Below are 17,879 nucleotides of genomic sequence, written 5' to 3' on the forward strand. Positions count from 1 at the left end.
AAAATCCGTGTGACTTGTTGGCGACAATCAAGTGTAGCCCTGCCCTAAAATTACGTCCTAAGTATAAAAACGTTTAAAAGTCGTCCGTCTCCGTCCTAAGGATGCAAATATTTTATTTATATTTTATGAATATGTATATTCAATATCAAGCATGTTATTCGCGCAAAATTTTACAAAACATGTTTATAAATGTTTACAGTAAAGACAAAATTTACTATAGAAACATTTCCTGTGATCATATTGTAAGACTAAATGCATGAATTCGATAATTTCGAAATACATCGAGCCTTTTACGGCGGTTTGTTTGTAACTACAACATCTTGTATTGGTGTTTAACATATCTTTTATAATACTATATTTGTTGTGAAATAAGTTTTTGAAATAATCAAATAAAATACGTAACATTTATAATTAAACCGAATTGGGACAATACCATTTTTGACAAAACTTGCCACTTCCTTATATCTGATCATGACTTGCCACTTGGAATTAAAACTTCAACCATTTTCCAAGCCTCGGACTAGATGCACAATACATAGTATGGATTGTAATGTTACGTGAGTTTTATATACTTAAAATAAAAAAAATGTTGATGAATTTTAATAAAAAATGTGATTAACAAATTGTTTTTTTGCTTTTTACCTTCTGATCTATAAATCGAACCTATAGAACGACCCCACATCGAGTTTTGGGCTAAAACTACAGAAGGTCTATGATTACTCGGGTTTCATTTAAAGAATTAAGAAAAATAACTGAGTGAGATTACAATGATGGGCCTTTACAGCGACTTTAAAAATGAGCCTGACTGATTGTCCAGATTGTTAAAATAATTAAGGTACGTAAAATGTTCATAATAACTAGCGTCTGCCAGCGGTTTCACCCGCATCCCGTTTGAATCTGCACGCACTTAGATAAAAAGCCTATAGCTTTCCTCGATAAATGGGCTATCTTACACTAAAATAATTTTTCAAATCGGACCAGTACTTCGTGAGGTTAGCGCGTTCCAGCAAACAGTCTTAGCTTCGTAATATTATCATCTTGTTGTAGTAAGTTTTATATAAAACCAGATGTTGGTGAGTGTTAGTTGCAGCAAAAGTTGATTTTTGTCCGAAATAATAACCTTCGAAATAGCGTAACGTGAACAAATTACATTAATCGCCTAAAAATTTGGGTTGAATAGTCGATTACGTGGGTACGTGGGTTACGTGGATTAAGGGTTACCTCCCTACAATTCTGTGTCTATGACAAAAGCTTCTGTCACTGTCAAAAATGTTATAATGTCTATGGCAACTATTGGAGCGTGTTTTCTTTTCGAGTTTTGGTGATTTAAGTGATATTAAATGGATTGCAAGCGAATTACCGAATTAATAGTATAAAAACAACAGTAAAAAACATAATCAGTATCTAAGTGGGCTACATATAGTGCAAAAATGTCGGACGACGAAGTAATGCGTTTCGAGATTACCGATTATGATTTAGATAATGAATTTAATCCGAATAGAAACAGGAGGGCCAAAAAGGAACATCAGATATACGGTAACGTACATTGCTTTACATTTAAAACATGTTCTTCATAAATAAGTCCTTGGAGAAGTTTAATTAAAGCATGGAGATACAAAGGGAGATACAAACATGTTTTGCCTTTCACGATCTGTTATTTCAACAACTCCTATTGGTATTTATTCATTATTTTGGTGGTAAATAGCATAATGTTATACTACTAAGTCATCAAATGATCAAACTTATTACTACGTATCAAAAATTGATTGTTCCATTAATATACATCAGCAGATACATGATGCAGCATTGATAACTAAATTTACCTATTATATTCAGGTGTATGGGCCAAAGACAGTGATGAGGATGATAATGAAGACAATATTAGGCAAAGATCTCGCAAGCCTAAAGACTTCTCAGCACCCATTGGCTTTGTGGCCGGAGGAGTACAACAGGCTGGAAAGAAAAAGGAAGAAAGTAAAGGTAAACAACCTATTTTATTTTTATACATAACTGGCCAGTGTTTTACCAGTATCAAAGGGAATTACTTTCTGCACCAAGATCTAGAGTATTTAATTAAGTCTCCAGGGTTCCACCCTTATTTACAAACCCAATCATATCTCAATTTGGTACAGCTTAGATGTTAAGCACTGCCTGGATTGCAGGTCAGGCTAGTATTAATCTTCATTCTTATCAAAGCAAAACTTTCTTGAGTAAGCAAGCGTGATAACTGACACTTATTGTTGACCAGTATGACCAGTGTGAAGAATATAAAATACCACCAATCATTCACAGAAATAGAATCATCAGAAGCTGGGACATCGCGCCCCAAGTTTGCAGACAGCTCTGATGAAGAGGAACAGAATGCCCCGGATGCCAGTGAGACGGCTGGCATCAGGAGACAGGGGCAAGGCATGCGGCCGGTCAACCTCGGTGGCAATGTGGGCACTTGGGAGAAACACACCAAGGGTATTGGTGCCAAGCTGTTGTTGAAGGTTTGTTCTGAGTAATTTATATTCAGTAGGTACTGTGTCTTAACAATTAGATGTATGGACTAGATAATGCTGTTATAATGTTTCATATGTAACCATTTTTGTGGCAAATGGAGACAATCTTCTAAGCTTAGAGAAGTAAATAATGTTGTCCTCTTGTGTTAAATATTTTGTATATGCAAATAAGGCCCAACGCCTTCCAAGCTCATTAAGTATCAATGACATTGATTGGCTTCTGTTCTCCTATTGTGGAGACAGTAACTAATAATTTAATCAGTACAACACAATTACAATTCTGTTGTACTGCTTAAATTATTTATGATGTTCTCACCAAAGTCCTCTAACATTAAAGAATGGAATGTTAAATTACCTACTTGTTTTATATCTACAGATGGGTTACCAACCGGGCATGGGTTTGGGTAAAGATCTGCAGGGTATCTCAGCACCAGTCGAGGCTACTGTCAGAAGAGGAAGGGGTGCTATCGGGGCTTATGGACCTGAGAAAGCAGCAGTAAGTATTATACCTTAATGAAATAATTTTAAATTAAGAGAAACCTTATTGTAATATGTTAACAATATATTGCTATTTGATTTGTGCTATTTTACTGAGAAATGAAATGAAATAATTAATAATTTTATTTATTAATTATTTGGAAAAAACACAATAACATTCATATTATTATGTCTATTGTATAATTATTTTTTCACGCAGAAGGAAAGCTGTCCCTGAATTAGTTAACAAAATAAATTCCAATATTGATCTTCTATAAATATAACCTGCAAACTTACAGCAAAAAGCCAAAAAAGAAGAAGAGCTGCGCAAACTGAAAGAGAAAGAAGAAGAGAAAGGCACTAAAGAGAAGACTTATAACTGGAAGAAGTCGCACAAGGGGCGCTACTTCTACCGCGACGCCGCCGACGTCATACAAGAGGGTAAACCCACGATGCATACTATTACCAGGTACACAGGATTTACTATATTAGGGGATAGATAGGGGTGTTTTTACTTTTTCAGTGTTATAATCTTGTCTTTTTTTAATCTGTCTTCGTCCTTATATTTAAAAATACTTTTTGAGATGGGAACTTTTTCAGTAATAATTTGGGTTTCGATTTCACTGTTTTAATTGTAATAGACACTTGTGTTGCTGGGTGTGTTCGTCATCGTTTTTCTTTCTGTCCATAATACTAGGAAGTGGTAAAATGGGGCTTTTTTGCTAATTACAGCACAAGTATTAAAAAATCAACAGTTTTTGTAAAACTCAGTGTTGCTCCGAAACTATTTACTTTGAGCATGAGTCCGTGCATGTGATCATATTAATTGATTTTAAATGTCCAATTAATTAATTTTAAGTGTCCAATTGACCTTCCAGCAACGAGCTGTCCCGGGTACCCGTGATCGACATGACGGGCAAGGAGAAGCGCGTGCTGAGCGGCTACCACGCGCTGCGGGCGGCGGCGCCGCGCTTCGAGCACGAGCCGCGACGCAAGTGCCACTACTTCGCCGCGCCACAGCTCGCGCATAATCTGCAGCTCATGGTGGAGTGTTGTGAGCAGGTAGTGAAAAACAAAAATTATGGACTTTTGAAAAAAAATCTTGCTTCAGGAAAGAGGCACAATTTCTTGTCATAATGCAAAGAAAACTGCATAAGGACTCAAACTTACTATTTCTGTCAATTTATTGTAAATAGAAATTGCAACCCGGTAATGTCTCAAATCGGCAGCATTCATTACCAACGGGGCCCGGTCACCGGGTCTGGTATGAATGGTCGGGCCTGGCTGAGGTCTAAATGGGTACCGCGCCAGGTCGTGCCCGGTTTGCAATCTCTGATTGTAAATTTATGACCTTAAGAGCGAATATTACGATGCATTGCACGCAAAAAATGCAACAACTCCAAAAATATAAAATCCTATCAAGATTTATCACCGTTTGTTGAGTGCCTACTCAAATGCCTATAGATCCAACTTTCCTTGTTCACAGGACATAATCCAAAACGCCCGTGAGCTTCAAACAGCGGAAGACGAGATAGTAGTCATAGAGCGAGACTTAGAAGACTGCAACATTAAGCTGCAGGAACAAGATAAAGTTATCAATAAGGTTGAGGACATTCTGCAGCGAGTCGAGATGTTGAACAAACCTGATGTGTCGTTAGAGACTGCGCATGATGTGCTTGCTGAGTTGAAGGTGGGTAATTGCCAAAATAAATGTTTAATCACAACGTTAGGTATATGAGAAGTCAGGATAGTTAGTTCTGTATAATAATATATCCATCTTAAACTACAGTAGTATAAATCTCAAGCTCGCTAGAATGTGGTTAGCCTCTGAAAAATCAAGTTGGATTTAAAAATTGCATAAAATCGAATGTTTTTTTTTTTTTTCTTTAAATAACTAGAACCTTGGAGGTCACTGTAGCATACGATTTTGACTTTTACGATTTAGCTATGAACGTTAGCTTCATACTCGTTCATTAGGTATCAAAATTATTAAAATATAGTTCACGAATAATATAGTTAACATGACGTCAGGTTAATTACTACTTTCTTCACAGGAATCCTACCCCCTAGAATACGAGATGTTCGGCCTAGGCACAATTGCTGGCAACATCGTGAGTCCCTTACTCAGTTCGATGATAGCAGCCTGGGATCCGTTGCAAGTACCTGATGAACCCATACCCACCTTCCTGAAGTGGAGGAAACTGCTGACTGAAGAGGCGTATAATAGTTTGTTGTGGCAACATTATATACCGCAGTTGACGGCTGCTGCTGAGTAAGTGAATTTTTATTTCTATATTTCTTTTCTCATGTTATGTTTCTCTAACGTATTATATGTGATATGTATACCTATGGTGAAGGGGCGGAGTTTCGGATGCTGTGAAAACTTTAGATTTTTTTGGTTGATGATCAGATGAGGCTCTGTTTAAAATGCCAGTAACTTAGTATAGGTTTCGATATGAATAGCTTTTTTCATCTTAATCGTTGCTTTTAGCATTGAGTAAGTACTACATAGTGTGCTTGATTTCTTGGTCTCATATAATTCAATAAAATATGCAAGAAAAACGTTTTATGAAAATGTTTTGGCACCTTTAGCTAGTCGCCATGTATTAAACACTTCGTATTGTTTTAAATACTTCTCGCGTGATTGTTGAGGGAGAAAGGTAATTTGCGCATAATTGACAGTTTCAACCAATTCTGTCGGCGTCAAATATATGTCGTCGTCGTCACTAAAGTCACTCATTTTAGTAGAATAGAATATGTTTTTCACTTTTTAAACAATATGACGTAAAAGGAAAATAGCGCGCGCAACGCGAATTAAGAAAAAAAGTACCAAAAAGGTTTTCCAAATTCAAAAATGTTGATGACAGGCTGTGTTCCGAAGCTAGTGCTCAGTACAATACGTCAACTTGTATCACCGTGGCACTCCCATTGACTCCCATTGACTCCCATTGATAATATAGGGACAGGAAATACCTACGAAAAAAACGTGCATACCTACAACCTGCAGTAGCAACTAAAATGGCTGCCATTGCTAGGGTTGTACCGCTACAAGATTCAACAAGTATCGATATCGTATTCTAGTTACGAGTACGTACGAGTCTTACTGGGTGCAGAAATATAACAGAGTATAATTAATTCGTTCGTCACAGAACTATCACATTAGCTTAACTGATAACAATAATACTCAATCGTATCGTACTCAATAACTTTACTGCATACCATAATGTGTACAAGCTGGTGGGTAAAAAAATCGGTAAAAAAACTTTTAAGTTAAACAGTTTTATATTTTCATGGGATAATGGCAATGGGAACACATCAATTGATGTGGCAGTATCATTATGGTTTCTGATGTTAGTAATTTCATGTAAAACCAACGACTCCTGGGGGCCTTCTTTGAGTGTCTGAAAAAAAGAATATTCCTTTAATAACGATTGAACGGAGAGATATACTGTACTAATAATGTAATTACATAGGATTTGTCTAACAAAAAAAAAAACCTTATCTTAAGACTTACCAAAAATAATGTGGGAACAGAGTTGTCACGTAATCTTAACACATCCAGTGTTCTATTAAAACAACTATCTTCAAAGTGAAGCGAACAGACATACCAATATATTGATTTCTGACACTTACGCGAATATTAGACATTTAAATAAAACTACTTTTACAGCATCTGACTGATCAGACTGCCCGTCTGCCCGTGACCATGGATGCTGTAAAGGATCCGAAACGTCGGGATTAAATAATATTAATATAACGCGATAAAATCCGTAAAAGTAGTTTTATTTAAACATACCAATATTTATGTCTGGGATTAATATTTTCCTCACCGATAGCTTCTAACCATTTTGTCCTTAAATCATTTCGTATAGGAAACCTGCAAAAAATGTTTTTTAATTGAAGAACATCAAAACTTGAACTTATCTATACTTTGATTATTTGTTTGGATTGAATAGGCTCCGAAACAAGTTGACCGATTTGAAAAATTCTTTCACTGTTGGGAAGCTACACTTTACCCGGTGGGCATAGGCTATTACTGTTCGGGTACGGGAATTAGATCCGTCGGAACGCGATTAAAACCGCGATGAAAAGATAGTACCTAAGTAAATAACAAAATAGAGATGTTCTATTCAACATAATACACAACTTTGAGGGCTCAGTGTATTGGGAACAGTAACTTCTGTTGTTAAAATTAGTAAAAGCTGAATTATAAAAGTGGATATTATATCGATACAGTTATGACAACTGTACAGCACTATGCCAATATGACATGTTATTGTAAACAACATTTATTTCTAAATATAGCTTTTTATACAGAAATAAACTTAAATATAAGTACTTTCACCATCAATTCATGTTTCCGTAACATATTTTTTATCCAATGTGAATTAGTTTATGTAGAATCTAGCAAAAACTGGTTACTAGCCTGTGTAAAGACAATCCAGCTTGATTTTTGTGCTTACTTGCACCACACTTCACGATACAACACGTAGGCATACTCGTTGATAAATTCACTATTGAAATAGTAAAGTCTTAAAAGTAAACACGAGTGATTTTCTATAAAATAGCAAAAATAAGTCCCGAAGAGCACCTATTTGACAGCACAACTACCATGACATGTAGTTAATTAAATGGCGGATATGGCCAGATATGGCACGCACCTACAGACAGGAGGATATCAAAAGTAAATGTCACCATTTTACGCAACCACAAAAATATTGTTGTCCCTGTTTTCAAATACACTTATCTGCTTAGAAAGAGTGAGACAAAACTATGTTGTATTGTTTGTTTCATATTTCGCCCATATTTATATACCTATAGATACGTCAATAACAACACGGTGTCTCCTTAGGCACTCCGTACAAAGGCGTTGATTTGTGAGCTTACGAACTCTGGCCAGTATACTGAGTTTAATTTCGGAACATAGCCGAATTCACAAACTCAGTCCACATGACGTTCTAAATTCAATTTACTTTGCCGCTCTAGAGGATAATGGGCTTTTGCACTCAGATATCAAAGACTAAAAATACCCTTTCCGATCGATCTCGGAAAGGGTATGGACCACCACCACCAGGGACCATCACCAGGGAGTCCAGATGGACTCCCTATGCTAGTAAAGTTCCCCTGGTAAAATTGCGGGTAATGCTAGTATTTATTGGAAATTATTTTTCTACCAAACCAAAAGCGATCTTAAATTTGTATTTCTTTCCTCAGATCATGGAACCCCCGCTCCCCAACCAAGATGCTTCAGGCAGTGACTCTGTGGCAGCCGGCCTGCCCGGGCTGGGTGTCGGGCGCCGGCGTGGCCCGCGCCGTGCTGCCGCGCCTGCTGGCCGCCGTCCGCGCCTGGGACCCCACCCACGACACCCTGCCGCTGCACACCTGGGTGCTGCCCTGGCATGACATCGCAGGTATAACTGTTGAACTCTCTGCCGCCGTCCGCGCCTGGGACCCCACCCACGACACCCTGCCGCTGCACACCTGGGTGCTGCCCTGGCATGACATCGCAGGTATAACTGTTGAACTCTCTGCCGCCGTCCGCGCCTGGGACCCCACCCACGACACCCTGCCGCTGCACACCTGGGTGCTGCCCTGGCATGACATCGCAGGTATAACTGTTGAACTCTCTGCCGCCGTCCGCGCCTGGGACCCCACCCACGACACCCTGCCGCTGCACACCTGGGTGCTGCCCTGGCATGACATCGCAGGTCCGATAATACTGAAAAATCAGTATCTTCATTCCAAGTAAACTTTACCAATCATTGATATACAGTACATATATAGGCAGGCGAGTAATTTTTAGTGAAGCCAAATTGAAGTACCAACTATGTTGGGGTCGGCTTCCAGCCTTACCACATTCGGCTGAGTACCAGTGTTTTACGAGGAGCGACTGCCTATTTTACCTTCTCAACCCAGTTACCCGGGCAACCCAATACCCCTTGGTTAGACTGGTACGTGACTTGTGGTGGGTAAATACGTGCTAGATATGTGATGAAAAATATGTGCTGCTTTCCTCAAATTCGGTATCGGTATTTGTTGTAGGTATTTCCTGATTTTGATCACAAAACATTTAAAAAAATCTATAATCGTTTTGTTGTTGACATTTGCACTTTATACATGATACGATCATCATTTATGGACTTAATTTATAAAAATATTGTATGTATGTCACAGGTGAAGCACTAGCCAGTTCAGTGTACCCCCTCATCCGGTCCCGCCTCGCCGCGGCACTGTCAGCGTGGCACCCCGCGGACTCGTCAGCGCGCGGGGTGCTGGGCGCGTGGGCCGCCGCGTGGGGCCCGGCGCTGGGGGCCCTGCTGCACCAGCACATCGTGCCCAAGCTAGACCACTGTTTGCAGCACGCGCCGCTCGAGCTCGTCGGCAGAGAGAACAGTAAGTACCGTTACACAGCAGTTACAATAGCTGGGCTATTAAACTTATGACCAGATGCCGTTTCATCTGTTTTCGAAAACTTAGCTAGTCTTCTGCTTCAAGAATTGTTAAATTTGTTCAAAAGAATCAAACCACAACGTTCCCTTTGAAAAAGCCTTTAATGGGTAGAGCTTATCTGGATCCATTTTAACAAATTTTATGAATGGCACTATGTTTACCTACAGATTGCATAGTTTTTATTTTCGTTGTACATGTCTATCAATCAATGGTGATATTACTGATATATAACATTATTATTTGAATAGCGTGGCTATGCTTAAAGTAGCTGGAACTTCTCAGACCTCCCACCTCGTAAGCCGACCCTTGCAATAACACTTAACATCAATCGATTGGAAATATAGCATTAAATAAGCAGCGATATACAAAAATGTGGGATTCTGACGAGTCTATCATAATTTTGCAGCTTATATTACCATGTTTTTTTGTGTTTTTCTGTTTCTATGTACATATATTTGCTTCTATTTTTAACCGACTTCAAAAAAGGAGGTTCTCAATTCGACCGTATTTTTTTTTTTTTTTTTTTTTTTTTTTTTGTATGTTTGTTACGCGATTACTCCGCCAGTTATTAATCGATTTTGATGATTCTTTTTTTGTTTGATAGGATATACTCCCGAGGTGGTCCCATAGTCATCAGGTCAGGATCTGATGATGGAAACCCTGAGAAATCGAGGGCAACCTTCGAAAGTTGTAGGCATACATAGGGTAAAAACTTGACACTCAGGTGTACGCCTAAAAGCACTATTCAACTGTGAAGATTTGGAGCTGATCTGATGATGGAAACCAGAGAGGGTCGAGGGAACTCGACAACTGAATATGTGAACTACCTCGTGTTTGGGCTTAAATTATTTGTATTGACAAGACCTTTGCAACAGTGAAGGTTTGGAGCTGACCTGATGATGGAGACCAGAGAAAGTAAGTCGAGGGAACTCGACAACTGAATATGTAAAATACCTCGTATTTGGACTTATATTCTTTGTATTGATGAGAACTTCTCACTTGTATGGATAGTGACAACTATTCGTATCACTGAAAAGCTTTAAATAAAAAACTTTTTTACAAAAAAATTAAACCGACTTCCCAAAACACTAAAAAGCAAAAAAAAATCTATTTTTAGGTGCATCGGCCTAGAAGTCGGTGGCAAAATTAACTTAGTAACATCCATTAGACACCGACTTCTAGGCCGATGCACCTAAAAATAGATTTTTTTTTGCTTTTTAGTGTTTTGGGAAGTCGGTTTAATTTTTTTGTAAAAAAGTTTTTTGTATCCTATATTCGTCATGAACGCGAATAAACGCTTTGACTTTAGTTCATAAAGATTGTGATTGCAGTCTCCCGTTAAGCATAGACTAGACCTGTATTGGGAGAACATCATCTTCATTTGCTTGTTCCAGCGGCGTGGCTGTGGTGCGTGGAGTGGCTGGAGCTGCTGGGCGCGAGCACGGTGGCGGCGCTGGCGGCGCGGGCGCTGCTGCCGCGCTGGCTGGCGGCGCTGGCGGCCTGGCTCAACACCAACCCGCCACACGCTACCGTGCTCAACTCTTATACTGATTTTAAGGTAGATATGACAATGATATGGTGGGAAAAGTTGTCCAAAGGAAATTAAAAAAATACTTTTTTGCATTAACTGAGTGCATATAGGCGGCAGTAGGTCAACCTTCCCGAATCTATGAAATTAATTTTACCAGTTGACTATTGACCTTCCACTTCTGTGACAAGGTTGAAAATCTATTGAAGTTTGTCAGATTGTAGGTAGGTGCTGTTCTATACTTACATATTGTGTGATGTAAGGCATGTCGGGTAGAATAGCTCGTGATGCAACATAAAAGAATGACTTAAAAAAAATAAACTTCAATGAAAGCGACTTTTTTCTCTCTCTGTGTGATTAATTCAGCCCTGTTATTTTAAATAATAAGATAAAATAAAACAAGATAAGTTTTTTTAACTTTATATATTTCTTCACCAGAAAATGTTTCCCGAAGAAGTGCTAAAAGAACCAGCGGTGCGTGACGCCTTCCGCAAAGCATTGGACATGATGAACCGAAGCGCTGACTTAGAGTCCGTCGAACCACCTCCTCCGCCCCGCTTCACTATGCCCGAGCCTAAGGAAACTTCTAGAATCGCTGACGTCATTGCCTCAGCAACCCAAGCGAAATCCTTCTCAGAACTACTCGAAACGAGGTGCATCGAAAAAGGCATTACCTTCGTACCTATTGCCGGTAAAACCAGGGAAGGAAGACCGTTGTACAAGATAGGAGAATTGCAGTGTTATGTAATAAGAAATGTGATCATGTATTCTAATGATAGTGGCAGGACTTTCAGCCCCATTAGCATGGATAAACTTCTAAGTATGGTCGAAGATTAAGTATTTGAGAAATAAAAATTATTTAGGTTTATTTTTGGGTTTTATTTCCTTCGTCATCCTCCTGCCCTGCCCTCATCGCAATTTGATTTGAAGTCGGCACAACATCTTTACTTCTTCTATACTCTTCTATCTGCCGTCATCTCACAGGTAACATTCTCATTTCTAACCATGTCGACTTTCACACAATCCATCCATCGTTTCTTCAGTCAGCCCCTTCTATATTTGAGTTTTATTTCCTCAAACAAATGAAATCAAGGTCTCGCCCGAGTTGGCACGATTTTGACACCTATTGCAAAGGTCATTGAATTGATCTTCCGCTGCGTTTATTGGCATTGTATCGTTGGCTTGCTGACAAGTTCCGCTTTCTAGTTTGTTTATACGACACTGGGTGTCGGTTTTTGTTACTAACGCTGATACAATGATCCATGGTGTAAGTTAACGTGTGGATTGAATGGAAAACTCGCTGTTGGAATTCCGATTCCTATGATGATTACCTACTGATACATATTAACATTTTGGTAGTCATTTGCCAGTAACATGGCTCGTAGGTAGGCCGGAATTATAAGGAGTCAATATAATAAAATTGTGAATATTAGGTCCTACGAATAAAAATAAAAAAGTTAATTTTTCGACAAGATTTAATAACAACAACAACGTGCAAACAACACAAGTACATGCGTGCATGCTTTCTACTCTACAAACTACTTTCTACACAAATACATGGACCTTTCATAAAATTATTACTTCACTCATAAGTATACATATCGTTTAAATTTCTCCAAAATTTTAACGCAATGGGGGCTACCGCGTATGAAATCGCCGCTAGAGGCGCTTGTGTAGCGAGAGGTCTTCGAAACGTCAAATATCACTGTTTATTCACGCACGCGGGTTTATATTTCTAATTAAATTAATATTGCGAATATATAACAATACTTTAGTTTAATTATGGCAAATACAGATTAGGGATCTATAAATGTCACTGCTTTGACACACTTTTATCTTTCGGAAACTTATGTCCGCCTTTCTTTTTCGAGCAAAACGGCACTGCTCAACACTGTGGTCTCGCCAATACGTTCACACTATAGTTCTATTGTAATAAATAAATATGATTTAATATAATCATCTAATGTTGATATAAGTTTTGGCGCTCATAATACCAACTTAGATTGCCGTAGTTTAGGACCTCACGTTACAGTTGCGCCATCTGGTGAAGCAAAAAACGGTAGCCCCCATAACGATGAAAAAATAAAACTGTATTTATAAACATCAGTCCATGGATCTGTAAAACTACAAACTACTGTTACTACATCTAGATTCTATGATATTCGATAAAATTTTGAAAAATATTAACAAAAATAACAACTACATAAAATCTACATTTAAGCTAATAAGGTTATTTTGTTCTGGCAATCAATGGCATTAAGTTACGGTTAAAATATTAGTTCAGTTAAGTATATTTAATACATAAGTAGTATAGTAAAAATACTGGGAAAAGCGGCTATATTCTCGAAATGTTAAATGTTTTTAGGTTCCTTCTGACACACGATGAAGTGTGGAAATATTAGTATTCATTAATTGTAAGATATTGGCGTTTAGGTAATCTATATTATCTGAGACCAACCAATTGTTATGAAAAATACCTTGGTAGGTACTGGTAGGTACTGCTGGATACCAGCACTACAAAAATGAGTGTCAATAGGAAACCTAGACAATACAATTTCCTTACTTTTGTTATTAGAAACAGTTATTATTGAGGTAGTTAGTAACAATATTAGTGGTAAGTACAATGCAATACAAAGTTTGACGCAGTAGCGTCGTGGCTTGTAAATAGATAATATCTTATGTAAATTGGCCTTAAACGCGGTTATATGAAGAAGTAAGCAGATGTCAAGTAAGACTGGGTGCTCAAGGCTAGTGACAAGTAAATAAAGGATGTATTTCAATCAACAAAGAGTAGAATTTCTTTAAAATATTATTAGTTACTGCCCTGTTTCCAGTTTTAAGGCGACATTAATTGACAGAGTAGATTGCGCACGCTCAAAATATATATTTACGATAATGAACTCTATTCCAACGCAATAAGGTACTAAATTGGTTGCATAATACACAGAGGCAAATCCGAGCCGAGAGGGATAGTTCGAACGGAGGCTGTTTGTCTCTTTCTAACACCTTGCCAGCATAAAAAAATGTTGTGATCAAAAGTTTTGTCTTCCCAAAAACAATTGAATCACTTATATTTTTATCTGATTTTAACAATTGTAAGTCAACAAATTAATAACAATCGCATTAATTTATTCGTATTTATTATTAAAACATAAACAACATAAATTTTTATTTTGCTTTTTTTTATTTTCTAGCGGTAACCCTGAACATTCTTGGCGCGTAATCAGCATTTAAAATTTTGTTTATTTTTTTTTGTATTAAATCAATTTAAACTATTAAAATGGTGAAAAAGTGTTGCGTTTCTACTTGCAAAAGTGAATCCTATGGTGGTTGCAATATATCATTCCACAGGTTAGCTAATAATAACATTTTCGTAAACCAAACAACTAGGGTGCCCATGAATTCTTGTAACGAGTCAAAATATGGGTGATGGATTTTAAAACTGTTGTACTATTGTTATAGCTTCCCAAAAAATGAAGAAAGGCGACATAAATGGCTCAGCAGTCTATATATGAAGTAGAAATACAAAAAAAACAGTCTTCACTTCGAATCTTCCTGCTTTTATACTGCTAATTTCCGCTAATTATTAAAAGCCTTTATTAGTATCTTAAGGTCACAAACTGCGTAAGTTAAAACTTCAATACTAATCTGTGTTTAATAATCTTAGCAAATTCGGATTTGTCTCACATAGCTTAATCTCATAGTCACCCTATTAGAAAGGGACAGACAGCCTCCGTACTAACTGTTTCACTCGGCTCGTTTTTTGGGTTTATATGCGCAGTCCTGTTTAATAATATTATGTCTATGGTAATAAGTAAGCAATTTAAAAAGTCAACAGATTTGAGTGTAATATAAAAATCTTAGAAGCAGCCTAGACGAGCGACTAACATTTTATTGTATTTGTCGGCTCTTCGTTACCAACATCAGAAATCTCCATCGTTTACTCTAGCCGCAGACGCTTAGTTTATAATGAATAATAATGCCAGCACTGTCTTGAGTACACTTTATAGTAAGAAATAACAATTATGGTGATAAACAAACAATAAACTAAATTACGACGTCGAATTGAGACGATTCGCCTGGTGAGGGCGCGCGGGCCTTTTTCTTTATGTCAAAGTTCCCGCGCTGCTCCCAACTTGACGCTCCGTCAGAGTGACACTTCCTCAGCTGTCACTCTAATCCGACGTATTCTCATATTCTCTACGGCGGCGCCGACACGGCCAGACTGACAATCGTCCGTCCTCGGACGTAGTAGTTTAATGGCGTCCTGGAAAGATCAAAACAGTACACGGCTAATGATCCGCTCGTCCACCCTGACGAACATAATGCCATAATGTCTACCATAATACAGAAGCAACATTTTGCCCACACAACAACTTTACACACGGCGACTTTACATACTACAACTTTACACACCATAACTTCATACACCATAACATTACACACCACAACGTGGACCGGACGAGTGCGTCCCTTCGACCAGCCACCAAAGCGACATGGACCGGACAACACTGTCCCTTCGACCAGTTGTATAACACAAAACCACAAACATGGACCGGACGAGTGCGTCCCTTCGACCAACCGCCAAAGCGACATGGACCGGACGACACTGCCCCTTCGACCAGTTTGTCACAAGCATGGACCGGACGAGTGCGTCCCTTCGACCAGCCGCCAAAGCGACATGGACCGGACGACACTGCCCCTTCGACCAGCCTGTATAACACAACCACAAACATGGACCGGACGAGTGCGTCCCTTCGACCAGCCGCCAAAGCGACATGGACCGGACGACACTGCCCCTTCGACCAGTTTGTCACAAGCATGGACCGGACGAGTGCGTCCCTTCGACCAGCCGCCAAAGCGACATGGACCGGACGACACTGCCCCTTCGACCAGCCTGTATAACACAACCACAAACATGGACCGGACGAGTGCGTCCCTTCGACCAGCCGCCAAAGCGACATGGACCGGACGACACTGCCCCTTCGACCAGTTTGTCACAAGCATGGACCGGACGAGTGCGTCCCTTCGACCAGCCGCCAAAGCGACATGGACCGGACGACACTGTCCCTTCGACCAGCTTGTGTAACACAACATCCCAAACATAGACCGGACTGCACTGTCTCTCAACCTTGATCTATCACACATACTCATTCATAATACATAACACAGTAACTAACCTTTCTGTTATGGACGATCCTGCTCAGTATGAACTTCGACTTCATATTGTACATCTAAGGTGTCAGAATCATAGAGGCTAAGCGTATCTGACCACGCAGTGAGCGTTTCAGAATCAGCTGAAGCAGTGACCGAGTCTGCACGCAACATATCCCCGAAATTTGGAGTATCACCGAAATCATTACAGTTTTGTGTCAATTCATCCGACGCCGACACGGTCTCCTCTTCATTCAATAGGCTGTCAGTGATTTCAAGTAAACCGGTATGTCCCTTAGGTACTGGACGCAAGTTCTCATGAGCATATTTGTAAACGCGATTTGAACCGTTAATATTTTTCAGTTCGTAGCGATCATTTTCTAATACCGATGTTATTATGAATGGCCCTTTAAACTTCTTGTCTAATTTAGTTTGGTTTCGTTCACCGGTTTTGAGAAAAACAAAGTCACCCTTGGTGAATGGTTTGATATTAGCGCGACCACGATTAAACCGACGAGTGTCTGCTAATGCAGCCTTTTCGATATTATTTGACGCATTCTCTCTAACGGATTCTAAATCTAACCTTTTAATCTCCTCGTCCGATTGTGCGATAGAAATTTTAGACATACCCAATGATTGTGCGCGAATCCCGAACATTAATTCTGTTGGTGAGTATTTAGTCACTGTGGATTTCGTACTATTTAGCGCTAACTGAATATTGCCTAGTTCGTCACGCCATGTTTTGTTCTGTTCATTTTCTACTATCGTAAGCAAGCTTTTCAACGTTCTCATGACTCTCTCTACTTGACCATTCGCTCTACTAGAACCTGTTGCAATGAAATGAAGACTGATTTTATGCTCAGTACAAAATTTCTTGAATTCGGCACTAATATAGCATCGAGCCTGATCTGCAATAACACGTTTAGGGGCCCCAAAGAGATGGACAGCTTTTTCTAGAGCACGCACCGCACTAGTGGCGTCGAGTGACGCCGTATGCTCGAGAAGAACGTATTTACTAAACGCATCTATGATAACCGAGCAATATTCTTTGCGATCGCTTTTACCACTCAATTTCCCAGTGAAATCTATATGGATCGTATGCCATGGCACGGGTACTTTAGGGATAGAGTGCAAGCGAACTGATTGAGCTCCCGAAGGCCCTTTAGACGCTTTACAAACTATGCACGAATCAACAAATTGTCGCACACTTTTAGACATTTGGGGAAACCAATATTGTTCATAAAGTTTGTCTAACGTTTTGTCACTACCGAGATGTTGTATTTCGTTATGAACATGGTTAATTAGAGTCCAAATAAGGGATCGGGGAACAACAGGTAACCACACAGTAGCTTTATTTCGTTCGACTTTCCTATATAAAATACCATCTCTAACGTCATACGTGCGAGCTACCGAATCAGGCATATCATTGTTGTTGTGCTTGTTTATTAGGTCTTGGATTTCGCTATCTCGTTTCTGTTCCACGGAAAGCCAACCTTGATGTAGTTCTACAAATTTAACTTCTTTCCTAATAGGAGATATGTTAGAAGAGGCACCTTCTTCGGGTTGTAGATTACGGGAGAGATAATCAGCATGTTCCATTCCGCGACCTTCGCGATAGACAATGTCAAAATCATACGCTTGCAAAATTGCCCACCAGCGATGTACACGTGGAGTGAGGTCAACTTTTGACTTTGATGCCTTTAGCGAATTACAATCTGTATAAACAGTGAATCGCCTGCCATACAAGTAATGCCTAAAATGTTCTA

The 17,879-nt window shown here is 39.1% G+C and overlaps 1 protein-coding gene across 2 annotated transcripts; it reads left to right on the forward strand.

The window, feature by feature from the left end:
• Nucleotides 1-1,256: 1,256 nt before the first annotated feature.
• On the forward strand, nucleotides 1,257-11,827 carry LOC124641010 (septin-interacting protein 1). Of its 2 annotated transcripts, none has more exons than XM_047179016.1 (12): nucleotides 1,257-1,536; nucleotides 1,837-1,980; nucleotides 2,293-2,492; nucleotides 2,881-3,000; nucleotides 3,281-3,450; nucleotides 3,860-4,043; nucleotides 4,468-4,671; nucleotides 5,036-5,253; nucleotides 8,196-8,689; nucleotides 9,156-9,374; nucleotides 10,826-10,989; nucleotides 11,398-11,827. In XM_047179016.1, the coding sequence occupies exons 1-12, from the start codon at nucleotides 1,431-1,433 to the stop codon at nucleotides 11,794-11,796; spliced, it is 2,622 nt and encodes an 873-aa protein (XP_047034972.1). In that variant the 5' UTR covers nucleotides 1,257-1,430; the 3' UTR covers nucleotides 11,797-11,827. The 2 variants fall into 2 exon arrangements, with proteins under 2 accessions (XP_047034972.1, XP_047034973.1); XM_047179017.1 differs by having other exon boundaries at nucleotides 8,196-8,392.
• Nucleotides 11,828-17,879: the final 6,052 nt, after the last annotated feature.

The sequence above is a fragment of the Helicoverpa zea genome, chromosome 21, assembly GCF_022581195.2.
Source record: "Helicoverpa zea isolate HzStark_Cry1AcR chromosome 21, ilHelZeax1.1, whole genome shotgun sequence".
In the NCBI taxonomy this organism is placed as follows: Eukaryota; Metazoa; Arthropoda; class Insecta; order Lepidoptera; family Noctuidae; genus Helicoverpa; species Helicoverpa zea.